The sequence below is a fragment of the Triticum aestivum genome, chromosome 2D (genome assembly GCF_018294505.1).
Source record: "Triticum aestivum cultivar Chinese Spring chromosome 2D, IWGSC CS RefSeq v2.1, whole genome shotgun sequence".
Classification (NCBI taxonomy): domain Eukaryota; kingdom Viridiplantae; phylum Streptophyta; class Magnoliopsida; order Poales; family Poaceae; genus Triticum; species Triticum aestivum.
Window position 1 is genome coordinate 540,832,838 of NC_057799.1, and position 25,992 is coordinate 540,858,829.

At 44.6% G+C, this 25,992-nt stretch overlaps 2 protein-coding genes across 3 annotated transcripts; one reads left to right on the forward strand and one right to left on the reverse strand.

The window, feature by feature from the left end:
* Window positions 1-12,713: 12,713 nt before the first annotated feature.
* On the reverse strand, window positions 12,714-14,051 carry LOC123049860 (G-type lectin S-receptor-like serine/threonine-protein kinase At1g34300). The gene is made up of 3 exons (XM_044472726.1): window positions 14,036-14,051; window positions 13,612-13,945; window positions 12,714-13,377 (listed from the first exon to the last, which is right to left on the reverse strand). The coding sequence occupies exons 1-3, from the start codon at window positions 14,049-14,051 to the stop codon at window positions 12,714-12,716; spliced, it is 1,014 nt and encodes a 337-aa protein (XP_044328661.1).
* A 958-nt stretch (window positions 14,052-15,009) lies between these two features.
* On the forward strand, window positions 15,010-23,547 carry LOC123054347 (uncharacterized). Of its 2 annotated transcripts, none has more exons than XM_044478106.1 (8): window positions 15,010-18,212; window positions 19,093-20,461; window positions 21,825-22,072; window positions 22,146-22,349; window positions 22,441-22,533; window positions 22,603-22,710; window positions 22,795-23,151; window positions 23,241-23,547. In XM_044478106.1, the coding sequence occupies exons 1-8, from the start codon at window positions 17,799-17,801 to the stop codon at window positions 23,292-23,294; spliced, it is 2,847 nt and encodes a 948-aa protein (XP_044334041.1). In that variant the 5' UTR covers window positions 15,010-17,798; the 3' UTR covers window positions 23,295-23,547. The 2 variants fall into 2 exon arrangements, with proteins under 2 accessions (XP_044334041.1, XP_044334042.1); XM_044478107.1 differs by having other exon boundaries at window positions 19,177-20,461.
* Window positions 23,548-25,992: the final 2,445 nt, after the last annotated feature.

Below are 25,992 nucleotides of genomic sequence, written 5' to 3' on the forward strand. Positions count from 1 at the left end.
TAATATTTGGTCAAAGTTAGCATCGAAAAACGCATTAGGCCCTATATAGATGGAAGGAGGGAGTAGCTTTGAATAGCATTTGTATAGTAAAACGGGGCAAGACTCTCTCTTTGTGTGGTGTGAATAGTTTTATTTTTTCGTTTTCTTTTTGGTTGAGGGAAGTGCGAATTGATTTGGTAGTACAAGTACAATATTACTACACGTTAGGCTTGTCCCTAAAATTCAACCCGCGTCTTGTTATATCCCGAAAATTCAGATATCGTGCTCCCAAAACTGGCGCCTTCACAACCCGCGCCTTGCTATCCCGAAATTACAACGCGCGCGAAAACTCCCTCCAGCTGCCAAATCCCGACACGCGAAATCCCCCTTCTAACCCTGAGCCGAAAGGGCCGCTAGTTCAAATCGGTGGGGGTACTTTTGTAACACACCCTACATTTTGGACAAGCGCTTCCCTAAGTCATGCTTCACCCCCTCCCATCGCCCCCTTTTCGCCATTCGAAATCCCAGGCCGCCATAACCTCTCCGCTCCAGCCGCGAAACCCCACCCTCCTCCGTCCGCCACGTCACCGCTGCCCAGCCGGAGCCTCTTCCCCGACGACGTCGTCCACCGCAACAGCTCGACGTCCCTCGTCCACCTCCCCGGATGAGGATCTGTCGTCCATCTCGCCGTCCCGCCGGTTCAGCCGCCCCGTCCTCCACCTCCAAGGAGCTGCTCCGACGATCACCTTCTCTATCGCGGCTGCTCCATCCCCACAGCGCCGCCTTAACCTGCTCCATCGGAACCGCAACATCCTCACCGACTCCTCGGACGAAGCCGAGGCCTACTCGGCGCCACCAAAGAGGTTGTACACTCATCGCATCGCACCTTCTCCTTAACTCGACCTCCCGGCGCCGACGGTGCTCCATCCCGCACCCCCATGGAGCGGCTACCTTGAAGCCGGCGCCGCGGGCGACATCTCCATGGCGGCTCTCCCCCAGTGCGAGGCCCCTTCGGCGGCGGCGGCCATACCAGCCGGATCTGCTGCTACTGCTCCGGCTCTCGCTCGATCGCTCGCTCGCCCAGCTGCTGCTGCTGCTGCTCTCCCCCTCGCTCGTGCTGCTGCTCTGCTCCGATTAAGCCACACTTCAGTCGACTGAATCGACTTTTGGGTCAGTCGATTTTCAGGGGTTGGGGGGCTCGCCAGAGTTAAGGAAGAACCACCCGCAGCGGGGACGGGGGCTCGCCGGAGAGGTACCCCACTATCTATCTTAGGGTTCAGGGTGGGGGCGGGGGGCCTAGAGGGCTGGCCGGGGCGGCGGTGGCGAGTTGTTTCGGGGCGGCGAGGTGGCGCTGGGGCCGGCGGTTCGGCCGGTGGTGGCTGGCGGCTCAGGGGGGTGCAGGTTGAAGATGAACTGCAGGCCCTCCCTAAACTACATGTCAAGTGCCTCTCTACTACCATTGCGTTCAGTTTCGACAGTAGCATTCAGATTCCACAGTAAATTTCAGTTTTGACAGTTAAGTTCAGAGTCAACAGTTTTTACCTCATCTGTTGTAGTCAGGTGGTTTTTGGTGATGTTAATTTTACATCCATTTTACATCATCTATTGGAGATGCTATTAGAATCCCACTTGAGATTGACGATGTCTGTCTTGTGCTGCTTCAGCCTTGACGTCTTACGGCTCACCGGAGCTGCTCCAACGACAGAACGATCCATCACAACAGAGCAGTGCCCTGGACGCCGTCTACAGATTCCTCAGATCTTCCTCCACACCTCCGACAGCCACCTCTGCCTCAACTGCTTCAGCGACCAACCCAATGATGCTGAGGTCGACACGGCTACGGCAAAGAGGTTGTACACTTGTTGCATCACTTATTACTATACATTCACGTCGATCCATTAGGGCTATTTTGGTTCAACGGAAAAACGTCGATCCACTGGTTGTTACCATCACTCTAAATTTCTGCATGCTCTCCTTACATAATCTCACCATATTTTTTCGTATGCATGTCAGATATTGTACACAGTCATGCTGAACATGTAGAGAAAAAGAGAAGAGTTTTGCGCGGCAATACAATGTCATGCAGACATCGCTCCATGGTGGGTTCAATGGCAAACCCTCCCCACCCCTCTCCAGATTGTAATCCAGAGGAAGATATCTGTTCTGAGGCGGATTCAGACGCCGCTGACCACTCCTATTTACCCCCCAAGGTGTTTGCTCTACCTTGGCATGATGATGTTAGTCATATCATGCATATGTTGCCTTGCAGTGCCTACTTTTGACATCATATATGTCATCTGCTTAGTTTAGACATGTTCTGTAATGCCACCTGTTTAGTTTCTATATCATATATGGGAATTATGCAGTCTCATGTCTTTTAGCCAGCCATAATATATGTGAAATGTGCAATGCCATCCTGTTTAACCAGGCATCATATATTTGAATGATATCTTGCCCATCCTTTTCTTCATTACATTTCCATTTGTCGACAATGTTTGTACATTAAACTACTCTTCCTGTGAATCAGCCATTTGGGTGGGAGATGGAAAAATCTGGAGTGAAAACAAGGCCTTCAGAGCAGACAGTGCTACCTGTCGAAGCAGATCTCTTGTTGGGTCCCGATAGCTCCTCAGAGATGGATTCAGAGACAGATGACCAGTCCTATTCCCCCACTGAGGTGTATGCTCTAACTTGGCACGGTTATACTGCTCATATCATGCATACGGTGTCTTGCATTGCATAGTTTAGACATCATATACACAATATTCAACACCATGTTCTTAGTTCAGACATCATATCGAATGCCCTCTGTTTAGCATATAAATCACATATGTGAATTAAATGATGCGATCCTGATTACTTAGATAACATGTAGGTGAATTATGTCATGCGATCCTGTTTAGTTATTCATCATATCTTTGAATTATGTTATGCTATGCTATCCAGTTTAGATAGACATCATATATGTGAAATTATGTCATGCTATCCGTTTTAGTTAAACAATATACATGTCAACTATTTCATGCCCTCTTTTTTCCACACTATCTATTGCATCTGTCTCTCATACAATGTCTGTACATTCAACTATGTTTCCTGTTTATCAGCCATTTGAATTGGAGCGGGTGATGCCAGTATCTAGCGGACTAAAAACACGGTCTTCAAATAAAACAGTGCTACCTCTTGGTGGAGATAGCACCCCGGTTGTACATGCACAAGAACCAGCCCTACCACACATAACCCAAACTCTCGCAGATTGTACCCCTACTGCGATGGACAGAGAACCAGCTTCACCCAATCTAACCCCAACCCCAACCGATAGTAACCCAGTTCCTGTTGACACAGCACCATCTCCACCACAGAGCTCCCAAACAAGAGCAGTTAGTAAGGCAGCTCCAGTGCCCAAAGGGCCAGTACTATCACGGCGAACCCCAACTCCACCAGTTAGTACGCCTATTCCTGTGGAGGAAGCACAACCAGCTAGTCGTAGTTTAGCATCTATCGCATTTGATGTTGTTAAATCGTATGTGCGTATCTTCCCATCTTGGAAATATTATACTGAAGATAAAGGAAAATGCCAGTTGCAGGTGCTTGTCCAGGAGTTATGTGTAAGTAATGTTATTCATGGCAATTACTTTGCTTCGTCCCATACATCCTACCTCCATGATGGTTATAATATAGCAAATTTTCCCATTTTTCTCTATAGAGAAGGACCGATTTGGAAACTCAGTATGAGGTAACCTGTTCTAATACCTCTGCTATCTTCAAGAATGCTTGGTGGCAGTATCAGAATTACCTGAAGAAAACATACTTCACCGGCAAAGAAACTCACCAAATTCCCTTACGTTCTCCTGAGACACATTTACTGGACGATGATTGGGAACGCCTTGTTCTGTACTGGTCCTGAACCAAGAACGTGGTAAGGTCTATGAGCTCATTTTCTATTTTTAAGTATTATATTCTGTTCATGTAGAACAAGTGCCTAAACCTGAAGAACAACTGTTCTAATTTAAGATTCCATTGCTATCATAGTTCAAAAAAGCGCTAAGCGTTAATTGTGTGTTTTGCCACCGCCTTGCGCTTTACTAACCAAAGCGCATGCTTATGCGCAGTTATGCACAGATTATGCGTAGTTATGCGCAATGCGTTTTGCCAACGCCTAGAGCCTAGGCGCGCTTAAGCGCTCGCTTAGGCGCGCCTTTTTTAACTATGATTGCTTTGCTCTTGTATCACTGTATTTACTCATACAAACTTATTTTTAAGTTGAAGGATCTAATCGAAACTCCAATGGCACAGCAGGTATGTTCACGCATGTTTCTTTAACAGGTTTGCTCTTATCAATAGTTCTGTTGATTTCAATTTCAATTGTGTATACAGTTGACTTTCATATCATGCACATTACTAGCATCACAACAGAGCCAATAGTGTTGTTGTACATGTAGACCCGTGGTACCCATCTGAAATCTTGTTGTGCCATGTAGTTTCCCACGCTTTGTATTCTTTCACTGCTGCTTTGTCTTGAACTGATATGATTTGAACCGTGTCTCTATTTTGATTTGGCAAGACAATGCAGTGACCATAGGACATAGATATATGTTTGTTTGATGCTTTTATTATGTACTAGTACTTGGCAATAGAAGACTTGGTAGTTTAATCATGTCCACCTTACTAATGAACTGGTTCACCGAAATGAGTTTCATATACTAGTACATGCTAAACTTGTTATGTGTCTGCTTGTTTCTTCTTTTAGAATGCTGACAGAATATTGGGGAAGAGTGCCTTATTAAGCAATGGTAAAGGAAGTAATGCAGATAAGGTTCAGGATAGTGACACATCCTTGTTGGTCTCCAACAAAGCTGATAAAACAGCTAAGGAAGACTATCTTGAAGACAGCGAGACAACCCCAAAGTCCTGTCTTGGTTTAGTGTTCGAGTTACTGGCCACTACCGCTTGCACAAGCTATTCAAACTCACTGTCTGAATCAGTTCGGTTTCTTGAGTCTCAACTACAAGGTGAAAGACATCGATCAGCTATGCTGCGACAAGAAGCGGAAGGACTGCGGAAGTCCCTGGAGCATTCAGATGCATACTTTCTGGTGCAACAGCAAGCGTTGGAGGATTTTAGCGCCAAACAGGACAAAGCTAATCAGCTTGCTAAGCTTATTGCCAGCATGGTGGATACCCAGGATAACGTTTCTTGAGCTCTTCTGAAGTTGTTTCAGTTATGCTCTTGTTTTGCTGCCGCGTTTATTTGCACTGGTGGCCAATTTTGACGGCCAGTGTATGTAATGTGCTGCTTTGTTCCCTATATTTGCACTGGTGGCGAACTTTGATGCCCAGTGGATGTAATATGTGTAATAACGGTAATAGGCTAGCGTTAATTGCTTGCTTATTTATTTCCTTATTGTCTTGTTTAGTTGTTTGCTTGTAGTCACTGCAGTTCTTTTTCTGTTTTTTTAGTGGCCACAATAGCCTATTTTTGGTAACTAGGAGAAAATAATCATGGCAACACACGGACTGTTGTAACCATGGGCCTCCTGCAGGCCGTATGATCCATGGGCCTTCGTCCGGCTGTAGGATCCATCGGCCTTCTATACGGGCCTTAGGGTCCATGGGCCTTCTACGGGCCGTACGATCCATGGGCCTTCTACGGGTCGTACTATCCATGGGCCTCATACGGGCCGTAGGATCCATGGGCCTTCTACTGGCGTATCATCATTTCGCCAATCATGGGCCGTACTATTCGTGGACCATAACGGGCCGTTAATAGGCCGTATTTGATAACTCTATGAAAACAGCCCAACGGTTTTTTACATGAAAACGGCCCAACGTATTAACGGTCCGCAAACGGGCCGACTGTAACGACGGGCTGAATTTGGCCCACAAGCAGAAAATGACAGTAACGGGCCGTATGTAACCGAATGCTGCAAATGAGCCCAAGAATCAATGGGCCCTAAGAAGCCCGAAAGATAACTTGGGCTGGAAACGGCCCAATGGAATAACGGGCCGTTAATGGATATAAAGTGATACACTGTTCATTACGGGCCAGTTTCACCACGGGCCGTTAATGGGCCAAGAGTTACAAAGGTCCTCATATGGGCCGAAAGAAGTCATGGGCCACACATGGGCCAGAAGTTAAAACAGACTGAATCATATTGGACGGCCCAGATGACGCTACTGGGCCTAATTCGGGTAGGGCGTAACGGGCCCTGGGTTAGCGGGCTGTAAATGGGCTATATGCGAACAGGCCGTTAACAGGCTTTCCGTGGGCCGGCCCGCCACCTTTTGACCAAGTCAAACGGGCCGGCCTTTTCACAGGAATGGGCCTCTGTTGGGCCATGCCACGTGTCGTCGTATCATAGGCGCCTTCGGTCCAATGAGCGGATGACATCTGTCCCAACGGTGAGCCGACACGTGTTTCCTCCAGCCAATGATGATTTTACATGCGGAAAATCCCCATTGGTCGGGGCTGTTAACGGGTTATCGGATCCAAAACCCGACCCGATAGCTTAACGGCGTTCCGTTACGGTGGATGCCACGTGTCGGTCACCCTTGACGAAAGCACTTCTGTGACGTGCGATTTATCGTCATGGAAGTGGACACTTCCGTGATGATAATTTTGGCAATGTCATGGAACACTTCTACGACAGCACAGGTATGACTATCTTGATTCTGTCATAAATTTGTCTTGGATGTACATGCATGGCAGAAAACGCGACCTACTGTGACAAACACGTATCATCACGGAAGTGTATTTTTTTTGTAGTGTCCGGCGGTGTATCGTGATGTGTAATGATCAAGAGTGACATGTATACAAAATATGAATGATGGCTTTGCCACAAATACTATGCCAACTACATGATCATGCAAAGCAATATGATGATGGTGCGTGTCATAATAAACGGAACGGTGGAAGTTGCATGGCAATATATCTCGGAATGACTATGGAAATGCCATAATAGGTAGGTATGGTGATTGTTTTGAGGAAGGTATATGGTGGGTTTAATGCACCAGTGAGAATTGCGCGGTACTAGAGAGGCTAGCAATGGTGGAAGGGCGAGAGTGCATATAATCCATGGACTCAACATTAGTCATAAAGAACTCACATACTTATTGCAAAAATTTATTAGCTATCGAAACAAAGTACTACACGCATGCTCCTAGGGGGATAGATTTGTAGGAAAAGACATTGCTCGTCCCCGACCGCAACTCATAAGGAAGACAATCAATGAATAAATCATGCTCCGGCTTCATCACATAACGGTTCACCATACGTGCATGCTACGAGAATCACAAACTTTTACACACAAGTATTTCTACCAATCCACAATTACTCACTAGCATGACTCTAATATTACCATCTTTATATCTCAAAAAATGCATGGAATTAAACTTCTCATAGTATTCAATGCTCTTTATATGAAAGTTTTTATTATATCCCTCTTGGATGCCCATCATATTAGGACTAAATTCATAACCTAAGAAAATTACCATGATGTTTAGAGACTCTCAAAATAATATAAGTGAAGCATGAGAGTTCATCAATTTCTATAAAATAAAGCCACCGCCGTGCTCTAAAAACATGTAAGTGAAGCACTAGAGCAAATTGCCTAGCTCAAAAGATATAAGTGAAGCACATAGAGTATTCTAATAAATTCACAATTAATGCATGTCCCTCTCAAAATATGTGTACAACAAGGATTATTGTGGCAAACTAAAAAGCAAAGACTCATATCATATAAGACGCTCCAAGCAAAACACATATCATGTGGTGAATAAAAATATAGCCTCTAGTAAATTTACCGATGGATCGAAGACGAAAGAGGGGATGCCATCCTGGGAATCCCCAAGCTTAGATGCTTGGCTATAGTTTAATATTACCCCAAGCTTAGGCTCTTGCCACTCCTTATTCCATAGTCCATCAAATCTTTACCCAAAACTTGAAAACTTCACAACACAAAACTCAACAGAAAACTCATGAGATTCGTTAGTATAAAAAATCACCACTTTTGGTATTGTTGTGAACTCATTCTTTATTTATATTGGTGTAATATCTACTGTATTCCAACTTCTTCATGGTTCATACCCCCTGATACTACCCATAGATTCATCAAAATAAGCAAACGACACATAGAAAACAAGATCTGTCAAAAACAGAATAGTCTATAGTAATATGGAAATTTCATATACTTCTCTAATTCCAAAAATTCTAAAAAATTAGGACAACATAAGCAATTGATACATCAATCTTGTGTAACAAATTCAGATCAAAATCACGTTTCTGTGATTTTTTTAAAATTCTGCCAATGAGCGCAAAAGTTTCTGTTTTTCAGCAAGATCAAATCAACGATATACCAAAGTATCCCAAAGGTTTGACTTGGCTCAAACACTAATTAAAAACACCAAAACACAATTACTACAGAGGCAATAATGTGTATTCTCATAAAAACAGAAAATAAAATATCAGGTTGTCTCCCAACAAGCGCTTTTGTTGAAAGCCTTTTAGTTAGGCATTGCGATTTTAATGATGCTCACATGAAAGATAATAATTGAAACACAAAGAGAGCATCATAAAACATGTGACAAACATATTTAAGTCTAACATACTTCCTATGCATAGGCATTCTATAAGAAAACAAATTGTCAAGGCAAGTAAAAACTAACATATGCAAGGAAGAAGAAAGAAGCAATAGCAATCTCAACATAAAGAGAGGTAATTTAGTAACATGAAATTTTTTACCACAATATTTTCCTCTCTCATAATAATTACATGTGGGATCATATACGAATTCAACAATATAGCTATCACATAAAATGTTCTCTTCATGATCCACATGCATGCAAAGTTGACACTCTTCCAAAATAGTGGGATTATCATCAAATAAAGTCATGACATCTCCAATCCCACTTTTATCAAAAATTTCATAAGATTGATCATCCTTCAAAGTAGTGGGATCATTATTACCTAGAGTTGACACTCTTCCAAACCCACTTTCAATGTTATTGCAAACATATTCATCATGAGGCTTAAATAAATTTTCAAGATCATAAGAAGCATCACCCCAATCATGATCATTGCAATAAGTAGCGGACATAGCAAAACTAGCATCCCCAAGCTTGGGGTTTTGCATATAATAGAATTTATAATAGCATCATTGTAATCATGCTTTTGATTCAAGGAACTATCAAGTATGGGTGCAATAGCAATAATTTCATGTTTAACATAAGGAAATATAGCAAGTTCATCTCCATAAGCATAATTAATATTGGCATCATGGCCATAAAAATAGCAAGCATCATGTTCATCAAGGGAGGATATCACAATCAAATCAACGGAATCATAATTATCTATAGATTCACGCATATCATTATTTTCTTCCAAAGCAACGGTCATTCTCTCAATAAATTCCTTAACATAGGCATTATGAGCATAGTTTTCATAGCAATATTTAAGTATGTCAAAAATTTCAGATTTGTACAGAGTAATATCGCACTTTTCAATCAAAGAAGCAACTTCATAAGCACCCTTAAAAGCGACAAATTCTTCAATTTGTTAGATATCATAGTAACTCTAAACACCTTTGGCATAAGAAGATAGGATTTCATTATCATTAAACTCACATAGGTAGGGAAGGTGTTTTTTAGGGTTTTCCAAGCAACAAGTAAAATCATAAATTTCACATAGATTCCAAGCATAGCAAACAATTTATTTGATTCCATAAGAGTCCCCCTTTTGAGACAAACGGTGACGCACAAAATGAGCATGCTCATCTAATGATTTTCCCTCAACTAAACTAGTTGGGGTTTCAGCACGAGCATAAATGGATCGAAGATGATCCAAATAGAAAACTTTAAGTGGATCCATAAACCTTCTGCTTTCTGATTTTCAATAAATGCACAATTATACCAAGCAAACGAGCAAACAAACCAAGTAAGACATAAAGGCAAACAAAAAGAAGGCAAATATTTTTGTATTTTTCTGAAAACGTTTTAGAAGTGGGGGAGAGGAAAACGGGAGGCAAATGGCAAATAATGTAATGCAAGAGATGAGAGTTATGGTGGGTACTTGGTAGGCTTGATGTAGAACCTCCCTGGCAACGGCGCCAGAAATTCTTCTTGCTACTTTTTGAGCTTCCGTTGGTTTTTTCCTTGAAGAGGAAAGGGTGATGCGGCAAAATAGAGATAAGTATTTCCCTCAGTCTTGAGAACCAAGGTATCAATCCAGTAGGAGGTACAAGCAAGTCTCCAATTTATGCACCTGCACAAACAATCAAACACTTGCACCCAACGCGATAAAGGGGTTATCAATCCCTTCACGGTCACTTGCAAGGATGAGATCTGATAGAGATAGATATAAAAGATTACTAAAACGTAAAACAAAGTAAAAACAAATAAATTGCAGCAAGGTGTTTTTGAGTTTTTTGGTTTATAGATTTGAAATATATGATGGAAAATAGACCCGGGGGCCATAGGTTTCACTAGATGAAAACCCCATCTTTTTACCCTTGATGGCAACAATACAATACATGCCTTGCTCTACTTTGTCACTGGGTGAGGACACCACAAGATTGAACCAAAAACTAAGCACCTCTCCCATTGCAAGAAGAACCAATCTAGTTGGCCAAACCAAACCGATAATTCCAAGAGAAATACAAAGATATTTAATCATGCATAAAAGAGTTCAGAAAGACTCAAATAATATTCATAGATAATCTGATCATAAATCCACAATTCATCGGATCTCGACAAACACACCACAAAAGAATATTACACTGCAATTAGCAAACAGAGTACGACTAGGTTCCAGTGTATTCCAGAGGTGGTATAGTTGGTGACCAACCTACACTAATGTTCAGATAGAACTCCAAGAACATTGAGGAGAACACTGTATTGAAGATCAAAGAGAGAGAAAAAGCCATCTAGCTACTAGCTATGGACCCGTAGGTCTGTGGTAAACTACTCACGCTTCATCGGAAGGTCAATAAGGTTGATGTAGAAGCCCTCCGTGATCGAATCCCCCTCCGATAGGGTGCCGGAAAAGGCCCTAAGATGGGATCTCACGAGAACAGAGGCTTGTGGCGGCGAAAAAGTATTTTGGTGGACGCTTCTGTTGGTTTGGGAATATTTGGGAAATTTATAGGCCAAGAATTAGGGTTGGAGGACTCCGTGGGACCCACAAGCCAGGGGACGCCCCCTAGGGCGCGCCCTGAGGGCTTGTGGTGCCCTCGGGACTCTTCTGGCCCCCTCTCCAAGCTCCGTGGATGTCTTCTGGTCCAAGAAGAAATCATCGTAAAGTTTTATTCCATTTGGACTCCGTTTGATACCCATTTTCTGTAAAACTCAAAAACAAGGAAAAACAGAAACTGGCACTGGGCTCTAGGTTAATAGTTAGTACAAAAAATAATATAAAATAGCATATTAATGCATATAAAACATCCAAAACAGATAATATAATAGTATGGAAAAATCAAAAAATATAGATACGTTGTAGACATATCACCATCGTCTTCTTGTCGTGCACCCTCGCCACCAGCTCCGTCACCTGGAAGGAGCCTAGCCAGTACCAGACATCGATGTCCATGTTCTTCATTTTGGACACTCGTGTCCCCCACGATCATTGCGGCACACCATGGTACTTCTTCTTAGGCGACGGTAGTGGCATGCCGGTGAAGGAGCGGGAGGGGGCGCCCTGGCGGCCTTGAGTCAGCTGCGCGCCGCATCTTGGATCCGCGCTTCGAATCGGTGGCAGCGTCCTCCAACGGCTAGATCCTGCCATCGGCGTCGGGCTATTGGAATCATGGGATGAGGTGTGGGGTGGCTGTGGTGGAAGGAGAGAGCGAAATCTATATATGGACTTCAAGGTCAATCAACCCATGCAAGGAAACTCAATGGAATTTGTTTTTTTATGGATTCAAGCAAAGAATGAGAAGTATGGCTTGGCTAGGGAAGCAGTAGTGGTGGCAGAGGTCGAGCTTTGAGATGAGAAGAGGGCTGAGTCGTCTAGCTTTTATTCCAAAATCACGTATCACCGATCAGCCTATTTGAGAGGAGCTGCTTGCCTTGCCTGGTGTGGTGCGGACGAGGAAGAAGGGTGACGCAGGAAGGGATCCCCCCTCCCCCCGAGAAACGGCCCTACTCGAGTAAATATAAGCGGCGGCAACAGCGATGAGTAATTTATTTCCTCCTCTAAAGGTGATAAGGGATCAGCCAGGTGCGGTTTAACCCCTCAAAACCAGATTTTACTCCTTTAACCAGGTTTGAGGGGTCGGCTATAGGTGCTCTTAGCATGTCTTTTTCGGTGTATTGTCCCTTTTTTTCTCTTAATAATTTGGCTATGTGTGTTCTCGATGTCTTAGAGTACTTTGTTGACATTGTACTAACGTGTATGTCATAATTGATATATATATATATATATATATATATATATATATATATATATATATATATATATATATATATATATAGACACACACTTTGTGTGAAAACACTAAAAATATGAGTGAAATTTTTAGGCACGAGAAATCTGACGTTTTTCATGTGAATTTGTATTGGTGTAATGATGACAAATTTAGTTTACAAGCACGGTAATTTTCTGACAAAATAAATTAAGACGGATTTATCAGCCAACTAAACTTGCCATCCTCAAAGAATATAATTTGCCGCGGTAAAAAATCTGACATCAGATTTGTAGTGGGGTCCTTAAGCTATTGCCTTTTGATTGAAAAAATAAAATCCTACTCAACTATCCACGGCGACCATGGAGTGATCGCGTCTTGAACCACTCCCAACAATGGTGCTGGCTCGACCATTTGACGTCCACGCCACCTCCGGCACAGCCATGAGATGCTGGAACGGATTCGGCGGAGGAGGAATGTCCATCTCCCCTTCCAGCATCTTCACCACGCTGCCCATGGTCGGCCTCGCCTCCGGCACCTGCTGCACGCACCAGAACGCCACCTCGCACATACTCCTCGCCGTCTCCCTGCCCTTCTCCTCGTCCGCGCTGCCGCTGCTATCGACGACTTCCGTGAGGTCGCTGCCCTCGTATTTGGTCCACGCCAGCTTCGGGAACCACCGCCGGCTCTCCGGCGCCGTCTCGTCGAAGTTCCTTCTCCGGCCGAGGATCTCGAACAGGAGGATGCCAAAGCTGTACACGTCGCACTTCTCGGTGGCGCCCACCTGCATCCACAGCTCCGGTGCGGCGTACCCAGGGGTGCCGCGCATCCCTGAGACGGCCGCGTGCGTGTCCGCCCGGTTCATCACCTGCGCGAGTCCAAAGCCGGCCACCTTGGGAGCGAGGCCGGCGTCGAGGAGCACGTTGCCGGGCTTGACGTCGTAGTGCACGATCTTCTGCTGGCACTCCTCGTGGAGGTACTGGAGGCCTCTCGCGACGCCGACGGCGATGTCGCGCAGCGTGGGGAAGCCGATGGCGGCGGCGGATCGCCGGTCGAAGAGGTAGGCGTCGAGCGGGCCACGCTCCATGTGCTCGTACACCAGCGCGCGCACGTCGGCGTCGAAGCAGAAGCCGAAGAGCCCGACGAGGTTGACGTGGTGGGTCCTCCAGATGGCGCTCACCTCGGCCATGAACCGCTCCTCGGAGCTCCCGTCGTGGCGGCCGGCGTGGAGGCGCTTCACGGCGACCGCAAGGCCGTTCGGGAGCACGCCCCTGTACACGACCCCCGAGCCCCCGGCGTCGATCCTGGCTGAGTAGTTGTTGGTGAACCCCCAGAGCTGCCGCGCGGTGAACCGGATGGGCTTGTCGCCGGCGATCTCCTTGAGGAACCCCTCGACGGTGGCGTCCCGTATCTGGGAGTCCGGCACCACCGCGTGCAGCGCCGTACCAGTAGTGCTCCCCGCCGTCTTGACGCTCGCGGCGATGATGCTGACGGCGGGGACGTCGTGCTTCTTGACGTGCCTGTACACGACGTAGACTACGGCGACGGTTGCTCCGAAGCTCAGTATCATACCAACTGCGACGGCGACAAGAACATCATACACGATTGAGCAAAATGTATAGCAGAACAAACGTGGATTCCAAATATTTAGGTTTGCACGCTCACCGACGGCAATGGCCATGACATGAAGGGACTGAAGGCGGCGGCGGCGGCGTCTTTGCCACCATCGTCGTCAGATCCAACTTCATTTGTAGCAGCAGTAGTTCCTTGGTGACATCGATGAGGCCGTGACCTATTGATCCGACGACGACCTTTCCATAAATTAAACTTTTTGGACTCTTGTATGTACTGATGTATCAACCACGGTATTATTACGGGCAATTTCGCGGTAAATGTCTTTAATCCTCTTGAATTGATCGAACCAACTGATCACTGCATGTGCTATTTTGAGGTTCAGATTTTGAGATGTTCTTTTTTAGATTTTGAGATGGTTGAGTGGTAAGTTTGTAGTCGAGTACAAGTTGCAAGTCAATGCTTCCATCTCTGCTCTTGCTCCCACAAGGTTGCACTATTTGGGAGGCCAGCAAACAGGTTGTCGTATGCAAGGGCACTTAAGTTTTGGTTTCTGGTGTGTTAAAAAAAAGTTTTGGTTTCCGGTGCCTCCCGCGGACGCCGACGCCGGTCTATCTCGTCTTTTGTGGTCTTAAGGTCATGGAGGCATGGTGGATCTCGGCCCTTCCTGGCAGGAGGTCTTCTTTTTTAGGTTTTTTTTGAGTTTTGTTAGGTTTTGTGTCCTACTCAAAGAGACAATTGTAGATCCACCGAAGACAAACGCTTTAATCACCGACACTTAGCGTTACTGGTTATTGCTATCATGAAATTGAGGGTTGACATTGTCGCACTAGGCATGATATCAAGTGTTTCCCTGGGAGAATATCACATGACGTCATCCGTTAGGTGATACCTTAATATTATTAAAAAACGGAATCGATAACTCCCGAACGGGCTGCGTTTTGTTGTTTCGGTCCGAACGTCCTTTCCACCGCTGGATTTGATTACGCATCTTAAAGCAGGGGACCAGAGCCACGTCAGCGATCGATATCGTTCGGAGAAAACAGAAGTCGTCCCGAACGAACTAGATACTCGCACCACTCATCCCCTTCTCTCCCCCGTCGCTCTCCGTTCCCCATCCCACCGTCTCCCATCTGCTCCACGCCCCCAGCTCCCCACCGCGGTACCGCCGTCCCAAGCTCGCCGGCGCCACCCTATCCTATCCTCGCCATCGCGCGCGTTTGCTGCCGCGTCGCGACATCGGCAGCCACGTCGCCGAGACTCCGCCTGGTCAACTCTGGTTGGGAGGTGGTGGCGCGTCCGTACCGCGGGGAGGTGGTGGCGGGGGCGCAGCCATTTGCGAGCAGCAGAAGTGGTCGTGGTCGGGGAGAAGAGGGCTGCACTGAGGAGGCGCCGGCATCGATGGCAGGGCGCGGAGGCGCACCTCGATTCAGGAGACGCGCGCGCAGGAGGCGAGGTTGTCGCTTGTCCGGCAAGAGCCAACGCAGGCGGCGGCGACGAGAGCGTTGTCGGCCGCATCAGGGACGGGATGCCCCCTCCCCCTCCCGCTCGCTCGAGTCGTAGCGCGTCGAGCTCGAAATGGTCGCGAGCTTGCTGGCTAAGCAGGGGCTGAGAGGTGGTGCACGCCAGGGAGAGGGCTGGGCTCGCCATCGATTTTGCCTACCTCACTCTGCAGGGACACCGATTTTTAGCAGTGTCATCGGCGCCAGCCAGAGACAATTCATCAGTACCCCCTGATTCTCGCCCTCTAGCATTTTTTCCCTCTCAATGTTTTCCGTGATGCATCAGCACTCCCTACTCGCCTTGATACTACATTTTCTGGCTGAAACTAGTTGACATGTTGTCATAATTATCAGAATATGTTGCTTCTTTTAGCAGCAAACAAAACTGACCAAACTAGTTGTGTTTGTGGCATGTGCGTCTCCGCGTTTTTGTTAGATGCATCATTTTTTCCGTGCAAACTTCTGAAACTTCTGAAATTGTTAGTTTGTTTGTTCCACGACATAAGTAAGAGATAAACGCTACAAAAACATGGCATTTTTTACTAAAATGTTGTGGCAATTATTAGAAAAATCATATGGCAAATTTCAGAAATTCACAAGTTTATCAAAAATACTTTTATTCACACGACAAATTTTAGTTTAAGTTGCCATGGCAATTTTTAGTTTAAGATACTGTGGCAAATTTATTGTAAAGAGCATGGCAAGTTTTTGTTTTAAATATGATGGCAAATTTACATTTTTCAGAACATGGCAATTTTAACTATGTAGCACAGTACATATATTTGTATAGCCATGGCATTTTTCAATTTATTTCCATGACAAAAGTACTCCCCTTTTGCCATGGCAAAAATCAACCCATTTTTGCCATGGCAAATTTTTACTCCATTTTTGCCATGGCAAGTTTAACTCCATTTTTTTCATGTCCAAAATACGTTTATTTTCACATGGAAAATTTTAGGTTAAGTCGCCATGGCAATTTTTAGTATAAGTGCCATTGCAAATTTATTGCAGAGAGCATGTCAATTTGAATTCAAATATTATGGCAAATTTAAATTTATAGGACATGGCAAATTTTACTATGTAGCATCTTAAATATACTTGTGTAGCCATGTCATTTTTTAATTTAATTCCATGGCAAAAAAGTACTACTTTTTTGCCATGGCAAAAAATTAAACTATTTTTGCCACGGTAAATTTTTGCTCCCTTTTTGCCATGGCAAATTTAGCTCCATTTTATGCCATGGCAAACTTCTTTAATTAACATGTTCAAAAACATGTAAACTTGCCATGGCAAAGTTATAGTTGTTCAAAAACATGGCAAACTTTGCCATGGCAACTTATGTTGTTAAAAAACATGGCAACCTTTTTGTAGATGTTCACAAATATGAATAAAAGACCATGGCAATTTAAAATGTTCAAAAACATGGCAAAGTTGCCAACTTGCCATGGCAAACTTTAGTATGTGCCAAAACATGGTAACTTTTCTTAGAGAGTTTTTCTGGGGGGTTTTTCGTGTTTCAGTATCTAAATGGGCCTGTTTTTGTTATGTCACTCGTGCAACAGGCCCACGCTGGTGTCTTTGTTAGGCTTTTTTTGTTGCATACGCGATAAGTGATGAGTTTCTGGAAGTGTTCGGGCTGAGAGAGCTCCTGGGCCGAACGAAATCATTCGGTCGTTCCCCTGTCCAGCGCCAACGACTCGTTCGGGCAATCCCTCCCCAGACCGAACGTTCGGCCGTTATCGACGTCCAAATCATTTTGAATTGTTTCAATTTTTCTTTTGAAAATGATTCTGGGTGTTCACATCACATGAATGTACAATCCCTAAAAATTCCAGGTCCAAATTGGAGATATCTTTAGCAATAAAAATGACAAATCCAACATAAATAGTGTTAGGAAAGACAAAAGTGAAAACGCCACTATTCACATTCAGATTTGTATTTTTTGTTTCTCGATGTCTATTTAAAATTTGGACCTGAAATTCTTAGGGGTTGTACAATCGTGCAATGTGAACATTCATAATTTTTTGAGACATTTAAAATTGTTTTTTCTTGAAATGATATCATGATATCACCTAAAGGGTGGTATCATGTGATATTCTCGTGTTGGTTAGGAAAATTCTTCATCACTTTTCCGCAAAAAAAAAGAAATTCTTCAGCACTGAAGACAGCGTCGGTTTTTATTTCACTCTCTGTGTCTCTAGAAAAAGAAAAAAAAAGGAGTCTATTTTGCTCGGGCGGGGAGCAAAACCTAGGCGGAGAGTGTCGCTAGAGAGAAAGCGCACACTGCAACAGTTTCCCCCCAGAGCGCCGCCGTCGAAAGCGAAACGAGCCGGAGCCGTCGCCGTCGAGCGGCCATGGCGCCGCCGCGGCAGGACTCCCCGGAGGGTTTGGAGGTGCAGTGCGCGGGGTGCGGCGAGACGCTGGAGGTGGACCCGGGCCTGACGGAGTTCATCTGCCCGGACTGCGCTACGCCGCAGTCGCTCCCGCCGGAGCTCATGCCGCCGCCACCGCCGCGGCGGAAGGCGCTGCCCCTGCCCCGCGCGGCCGCCGACGTCCGGGGCGCGCGGCTGCCGTGCGGCTCCTGCGGCGCGCTCCTGAGCGTGCCCGTCGGACTGGCGCGCTGCGCCTGCCCGGTCTGCGGCGCCGAGCTCGCCGTCGACACCGCGCGGCTCCGGCATTACCTCCTCTCGTCCGCCACGGCGGAGGGCGCCTTGCCCGTGGTGCCACTCGGCGACCCCTCGGCCCCACCCATCCTCCAAGCCCAGCAGGTATGCTGTCGTCAAGGTGCTATTGCAGTTTCAGGCGTAGTTCAGTTGCTAGTGTGCCTTTGCTTGAGAAAGGTGGAAATTTGTTCTCAGTGTTAACAATTTTACATTTTTACCGAACGTTGATATGTGTTCACCAAACTGATAGACGATTTGTTTAATTTGTTTATTGAGAACAGTAAATCTATTTCCAGTTTTCCACACTACAATATGTAGCTAGGGTCTATCTAGCAAAGCTGTTTTACTTCATATCAATTGAAAATTTGAAATGTTGAGCTTACCGGCTATGTATTTGTAAGTTCTATGCATCAAAGGATAGCGCATGTGTGGAACTAGAGCATTTGCAATTTCAAGGCCTTCCTTATGGTTACACTCCTGTGTATGAATGAGATGGGGGTAAGAACAAAACATGCAAATGGGCATTACTCCCTCCGTTCCTAAATATAAGTCTTTGTGGTCCATAGTGAAATGTCTACAAAGACTTATATTTAGGAACGGAGGGAGTAGATTGAAGTAAAGAGGTCTATTTGGTCAATCTTGGTGGATTTGAGGAGTTGTAGGAGTTACAGGCTTTCAGCCTGACTAATAAATGTGTAGATTGCTAGATCAGGAAAGTGATGCACTATGAGTGGAGAAAGTGTTGCTGCAGAGCGCAAGGTGTTCCTACATACTTGGCACACAGCTTGTGTGTGAGTCGAGAATGGATGCAGTCTGAACTAAACCAAATTGTTTTTTTAATGATTACCAGCTTAATCTGAGCCAAGTTTTCTTAGTATGAGCTCATTACATTACATTGAAGCATATTATCATTGTTATTAGAAGTATGCTACACTTTTGTATCTAAATTAATAGTGTACTTTGTTGTGCTTCTATTGCAATGCAGGTGCGGCAAGAACATCCTAATTTTGGGATTCGTGCAGGACTTTTGTGGACAGATCCTGATAATCGGACAAATTGTATGGGACAGGTACAAACAAATCATCCAAATCAGCTTATTCCAGAGCAGGCAGATCTGGATAATCCTGGTTCTACGATTGAGAGAGGGGAGGTACATGATGTCAGTGGAATTTTTACTAAGCGGACAAGCATGCATTCAGTTGGCCCTGGAATTGTTAGTCCCGAAAGGAGACATGAAGAGCCTCAAAATCATGACCGCCATCAGGGGCAAGTTCAATCATCCACAACGCGTATAAATTGCGGAACTGGGCAATCTGCTGCCCCCCAAACTGTAAATATAGAAAAGAGGCAGCTGCTCACTCCCGATCAGACCATACAACAGGCACAAAAACAGCCTTCTTGTCGTGCAATATGTACAGAGAAGGCTCATGCAGAGGATGCAGATGGGGTGATTCATGTCCAGGAAAAGCAACAACAGTGTGTCAGCCAGGTAAATCATACAGAAGAATTATGCACTCAAGCGGCCGACGAGATAATTACAAGGGACAGCAATGGAACGAGAGTCGGGTACGCAGCTTGCAGTGATGCTGCATTTGCAGAGAGGAGGAAGGTGCATGAAGCAAATGACCCTATAAAACAGGTGCAAACACAACAATCTGATTCAGCGGTTCATATGGAACCGGAAAATCAAGTGATCCATGTAGAAAAGGAACAATCAAAATCTTTCAGTTGCAGAACCCCCAAGCAAAAAAAGAAGGGTTTGACAGCTGCGTCCAATCCAGGTCTTCAACTTAGGCGCAGCAAACGTTTGGTGAAAGATTCACCTGCTTCCATAGACCAAGAACCTGTTCAAAATGAGTTTCTTGAGAGTCAAGAAGGAACTTCGATTAGCCACATACCAGCCACCGTCAGAGTCAGTGAACCAACAGAAAATGATTCTGATTCACAGCATGCTGGCTCTCCAGAACAGAGTGAACCAACAGAAAGTGATCCTGATTGGCAGCATGCTGGTTCTCCAGAACAGAGTTTATCGGACTCTCCAGATATTAATAGAATCATCAACAATTTAAAGCCTAGTCCATCCCCTCCGTGTGAGATGCATGAACCAAGCTCTAACAAGTTAGACAGCCCTCATTTAACTACACCAACTTCCAATTCAGATCTCAACTTGTCTGATCCCGAGCAGTTTGCACGTAATTACATCCCCTCTGAGGTTAGGAAGGCCCTTCCAGAGCTGAGATCTAATTCATTGTTTGAGCATACCATGTCCCAGGCAAACTATGGCGAGGGAAGCCTTCATGATTTAACTGATTCAGAAGGAGACGACCCTTGTAGCCCGACTCTCCAGAATGTTGGTAATTTGCGCCTCGCCCTTCACTCATATTATCCTGTGTGTGCCATAGTGCAGAATTAACCTCCTTCTAAAGAGGGATCCTTTTTAGGGTACATAAATATAAGCAATAATATTACAGCAATGATAAATAGAGTTATGAAATCAGTAAGATTATATAGCTGATGAACTCAATGTTACCTTTTCTTACATTTTGTTAATGCTTAGTCATGCCAGAATGGCAATTTTATCCAAGTTTGAGTGGATCCATCACATCGAAGGGTTTGCTATGAGAGGAACTTGGGACGTTAAACATTGTTCTTTCTACTCCCTCTGTAAACTAATATAAGAGCGTTTAGATCACTATTTTAGTGATCTAAACGCTCTTATATTAGTTTATGGAGGGAGTACATGACATGACACCAGGTGTTTGATCTGTTGTTGAGAGGTAGTGTAAATAGGAAAGATAATAAGGACGTGATTTTATCTGAACCCAGTTTAATTTCCAAATGCTATTTATTTCCTTATTTGTACTCTTCGATTTTTAGACCATGAACATGTACTTTCACGTTCTCCAGATAAATAATAGCAGCCCCTAAAAGTAAGCTGCATAACAAGGGCAGCTGAGCAATGGCGGTGCTTGTAATAGAGTAACTATGCTGTTCGGTGTAATCAGTTGTGCTGGAGGATCAGAGTTCAGTTTCAGGTCATAATGAAACTTTGGGTTCTTGGCTCACTGGCTAGTGGCTAACTTCTGGACTTGTGTGTCCAAAGTCAAATTGCAGAATTTAAACAATATATTTAGGGTCTCTTTGGATTTAACACATCTCAAAAGAAAAGTGATGCCTTTGGAGAGAGAAAAGGATGGAAAGTGAACAGAAAAAACAGAAGAATGAGATTTAACATATCTCAGACATAAGGAATTACGAATCACGCCTTTGGATCTCAAAACTCAAAATATTAGAATTTTGAAAGTGATGCCTTTCGATGCTTTACAGGGAAGGAGGTAGGGGGGCATGTGCTGCTGTGTTCAACTCCAGCCAGGCTCCCAAAACCTTATATATCACAGCAGGATACAATTTGTTTTCTTGGACTGGTCATGCATAGACAAATGAGCTCAAAACTGAGTAGTTTTACTAGGTTTAGGCCAGTTCAAATTAGGTATCATGTGAGAAGTATCTGACTGTCTTAACCAGACTAGTTCCCTCTTTTTTGTTGACTGAACCATTTGGGCCAGACCTTCTTTATCATTTATAACTATATGATAAGTTATAGGACTCTAGGCAATTTACCATTTTCAAGCCAGATAGTGTCAGATCATGCATACAATTCAGATACTCCTACAGTTATTTTGGTTGTTCGTATATCTGATTTGTTTTTTCAAGCAGGTACCAAGAGAAACCACAGACGTCTCCGTTGTGGTCTGAAACTCAGTCTTGAGGTGTGGACCTTGCCTAAGGGTGTGCGCATACCTGTTTCATTGAACACTTCAGGTGAACCTGTTGGAAAAGCAGCAGGCACCCTAAGTAACTTTTTGTGTGCAATAGCAAGAGATGGCGTATTGGCACCGCTAACATATCATGATTGGAGGCGTGTTCCGGAGAAAAACAAGAATATAATCTGGCATATTGTCAAGGTATAAATAAATATTGCTGTTTTTTTGTGTGTGGCTGTACTTCTTCTTTAATAGCCTTTGTTTATTGGTGTAGCTCAAATTTGACATTGCTCCGGTTGGTGAGTTATGGATCATGAAGTCCTTAGGAAAGAGGTGGAGGAGTTGGAAATCTTTCTTGAAACTACAACACTACGATACTCATGAGACGGAAGAGGAACGCCTTGCTGATCGAAATCCTCGTGTTCTCAAAGAACAGTGGCAATTTCTAGTTGCATATTGGAGTACTGAAAAGGCGAAGGTATTACTGGATTATACTTTCGTGTGTGGCTGAGCTTGATTTGCAAGTTTTAGGCTTGTTGAATTATTGTTATATTTCTCTCTGATCTCAGGCCGCAAGTGCTCGCAGTAAAGCTTGTCAGTCAAATGTGGTCGCTCATCATACTGCAGGAACAAAGAGCTTTGCAAGGATAATCGAGGAGGAGGTAATTCAAAGTTGCTTCTGTTGCTTTCGCGATCGATGATGGATTTATTGTGTTAATTTGTGTGCGCAGAAGCAAAAACGGCCTAACAAGGACGGGCCTAGTGTTGAGGATTTGTTCATAATGACTCATACACCCAAGAATGGGAAACCTATGAAGAAGGCAACAGCTGATGCCATTGTGAGACACAAGAAAATAAACTTACTAAATGAATTTGTTTTGTGGACCGTGCACATAAGAGCTGAAGTTCCGTTGCATGTGCAGGCACGACTTCGTAAGCAGGTAGAGAGTTCAGGAGGTGATTCTGCTGCACATGACTCCTCCTCGAAGGTCCCACGAGGGAAGGCAGTCCTGCAAGCATCCTTCAAGGAAGCCATGGAGGCTAAACGCAGAGCTGAAGACGAGGCATCGGCGTTGAAGGAAAAAATGATGGCAATGGAAGAAAGCCAGAGAAAGATGCAGGAAGATTTGGCGAATATGAAGAGCGCAGTTAGCGCTATACACAAGACAGCGCCAACTGGTGACTTGCAAGGTCAACAAATGCACAAAAAAACGCCTGTTAGTAAAAACTCTCAAGCCGAGCCAACAGGTGGAGCATCGTTTCCTCCAGGTTTCGCAAAGGTAATGCTCCTCTCTAGCTACCATACTGACTGGCTCATTGCAGAACATATACAGCCATTTACATAACCTGTATCACCGTTCTGATTCAGAATCCGAATCCTTCACAACCCATGCGGCGTTCAAAACGGGCCAAGCGCTCGTGAATCTTCATCGATATGTTGATGTCCCCTGACGGTATGATCATTTGACACCACCTCGTCAGCAGCTCCGATCTTCACTCCACATGCAATGTGTGTCAACGGATCTAAGAAATGAATGAGAAAGAGGGCGAGCGTTTAGCTGCTTGTTCATGTGTAACCTTTTGTCTGTTAGTTGCTGACTTGCTGTAAACTGTTGACCTTGGATCATGATATTGTGCATATTATGTCATGACATGATTGTGTACTTTGTGCTTCATCTGCAAGTTTCGTTGCTCGTTACTGTCGATCTTTGCTTTCGAGTTCCTCAGGGTGCACACGGTATTCTCAAAACGGAGACAGTAAACGTAATATAAATATTTCTAGAAAATTACAACTTTGACCATTGAACTTTACTATTACATTTTTATTTTTATAAAACCCATAAGAAGTGTACAATGTGAAAGCATTTATAGATAAATTCACATGTACATGCTTTTCTAACCACCATATAAATAACAAGTTATAGCTCGGTTGAAAGTTAGGTTCACTTTTTTTTTAAGGAACAGACTAGTATTCCTTATGATGACAAACTGGCTAAATCGCCCGCAACAGAGTTCAGTACAAATTTAGGGAAGTGGCCTAACCAGACCTCACATATGCCACTCCCAAGACCATGATCATATGCAGCTATAGTGTGTGCTGCATTATTACAAGCTCTAGGACATACATTCAGTTTAACAACATCAAAAGCTACATTCAGTTGGAATTTTATCTCCTGAACCAAAGAACCTGGTCTATCATACTCGTGGCTTGTTATAGCCTGCTTCAACTCCATAGAGTCCATTTCGAAAATTAAACGGTTAGCTCCCATGCTTTGATGTTGCATTGATTGCATACACCATGGCTAAAGCTTCAGCATGAGGGCACTTGATACATATTCCAGCTTTCTGCTCTTGCAGCCAAAAGCATACCATTACTATTCCTCAAAGTAAAACACCAGCCACCAGATTTTGATGCTTCCTTAAATGCACCATCAGAGTTTACTTTCAGGAATTTGTTTGTCGGGGGAGACCATTTTGCCGTGGAAGTCTGCTTCTGGATGCTCCTCTGCTTCTTAAGATTCCTTTATGTTCTCCTCTTGTTAGGTTCACTTTGGCTAGCATTGTTCACATGCCAGCGGTTGGTGGGGATCTCAGATCCAACGGAGGCCCTCAAATCCTCCCCATATGTCTGAATGTGGACAGACCAAACATCATCATTTGTCTAGACTGTAAAACCCCTCAAAATCGTTCATAGGGGGGGGGGGAGGGTGTCCGGGCAACCCGCCACATCGGAGCGGCCCACCCTGAACCGCTTTTCCACTTTTTTCTTCTCTCTCATTCTCTCTATCCCAATGAATCACTGCATGTGTTTGGACAATTTGGGAGAACATGACTGCTTGTATAGACAAATGAGGGGGTTCGGAGTGGGGAGTATTTCGGCCTTGCAGAGCCCCCCCTCCCCCCTCAAACAACCATGCATCTGCGTTATAGAACCCCAAGAAAAGACGAGAGATGAATGAATTTCATATGTTGTATTTTCACATCACACATTATTTGTTTTATTAACTTCTGTAGGTATTATTTTCATGGTGTCTACACCCACTGATTTTTCTAAAAACATTTCACTTGAATCCAAATGGATTTAAGTTTTTTTTAGACAAACTCACAAAGCTTTTTATTCACCCGTCACAAGGTTTACAGGGACGAACACGAGATCTCCGGGCAGACCTAACCAAGCATGGCGGCGAATACCCAGCGTTAAAGCGTGCTTTTCAAGTTTGTGAGCCTCTACATTAGAGGTTCTAAATTCATGGCTAATCCTACAAGAGGAAAAAGACTTAGATCATTCTACTATTTCATGTACAATTGCTCCATAAGATGCCGACGTTCCCGTCTTGATAGCTTCAACCACCTGTTTACAATCTGAAGCAACAACAATTTTCTGGACATAAAGATCATCAGAGAGAGAAAGTGCTTCCCGAACCGCCAAGGTCTCCGGTACCTCTGGGTCATCAATATTTCTGAAAACTACCGTGGACGCCCCCTGGTAGGTCCCTGTGCTATCTCGACAAATGGCTGCGGCCGCCCCGAGCCCTCCATGTCTGCTACTGCAGCATCAACGTTCACTTTCACATGCTGGTTCGGGGGTGGAATCCATGTCGTCGGCTTAATCACAGGGACAACTGGCGAACCAGTGCCTGCTTTCTTCAAAAACTGAATATCTGAAAGATAACTCAAGATGAAGCCATTCATGGCATGAGGAGTTTGATAAATTCCTTCGTGTATCACCTTGCGCCGGGCAGACCAAATGGCCCACATGGTTACGATCATGACAATAAGTTCATCCTCAGTTACGGTTTCAATCATGGAGTGTAGCCAACGTTTTGCATTGTCATCTCGGTTCGAGGGCATATGTTGAACAAGCTCCTCTTTGGCAGAGCCCATGTACATCTGGACATGTCACAATCAAGTAATGTGTGACGCCAACTGTCCTGTGCTCCACAGATCGTACAAACTTGTGTTGTAGCCATGTTTCTATGCTGGAGGACATCCCCGGTTGGCAAAGAATGTTGGGCAAGCCTCCAAGCGAAAACCTTGAGTTTGGAGGGCACATTCATCTTCCATAGCTTTGACCAGCCTCTCATCTCCCCTTGTAGGTTTGATAATCCATCAGTCTCTTC

Bases quoted from the DNA above. Each gene is read 5' to 3' on its own strand.
- LOC123049860 (XM_044472726.1), bottom strand. The intron at 13,378-13,611 runs CGTGAAGCGCCT...GCTGCGCGACAT, and splicing joins CCGAACGGCCTTGCGGTCGC to CGCCGTCGGCGTCGCGAGAG.
- LOC123054347 (XM_044478106.1), top strand. From the start codon at position 17,799: ATGGCGCCGCCGCGGCAGGACTCCCCGGAGGGTTTGGAGGTGCAGTGC. The intron at 22,711-22,794 runs GTGAGACACAAG...TTGCATGTGCAG, and splicing joins AGGCAACAGCTGATGCCATT to GCACGACTTCGTAAGCAGGT. The intron at 23,152-23,240 runs GTAATGCTCCTC...GTTCTGATTCAG, and splicing joins TTCCTCCAGGTTTCGCAAAG to AATCCGAATCCTTCACAACC.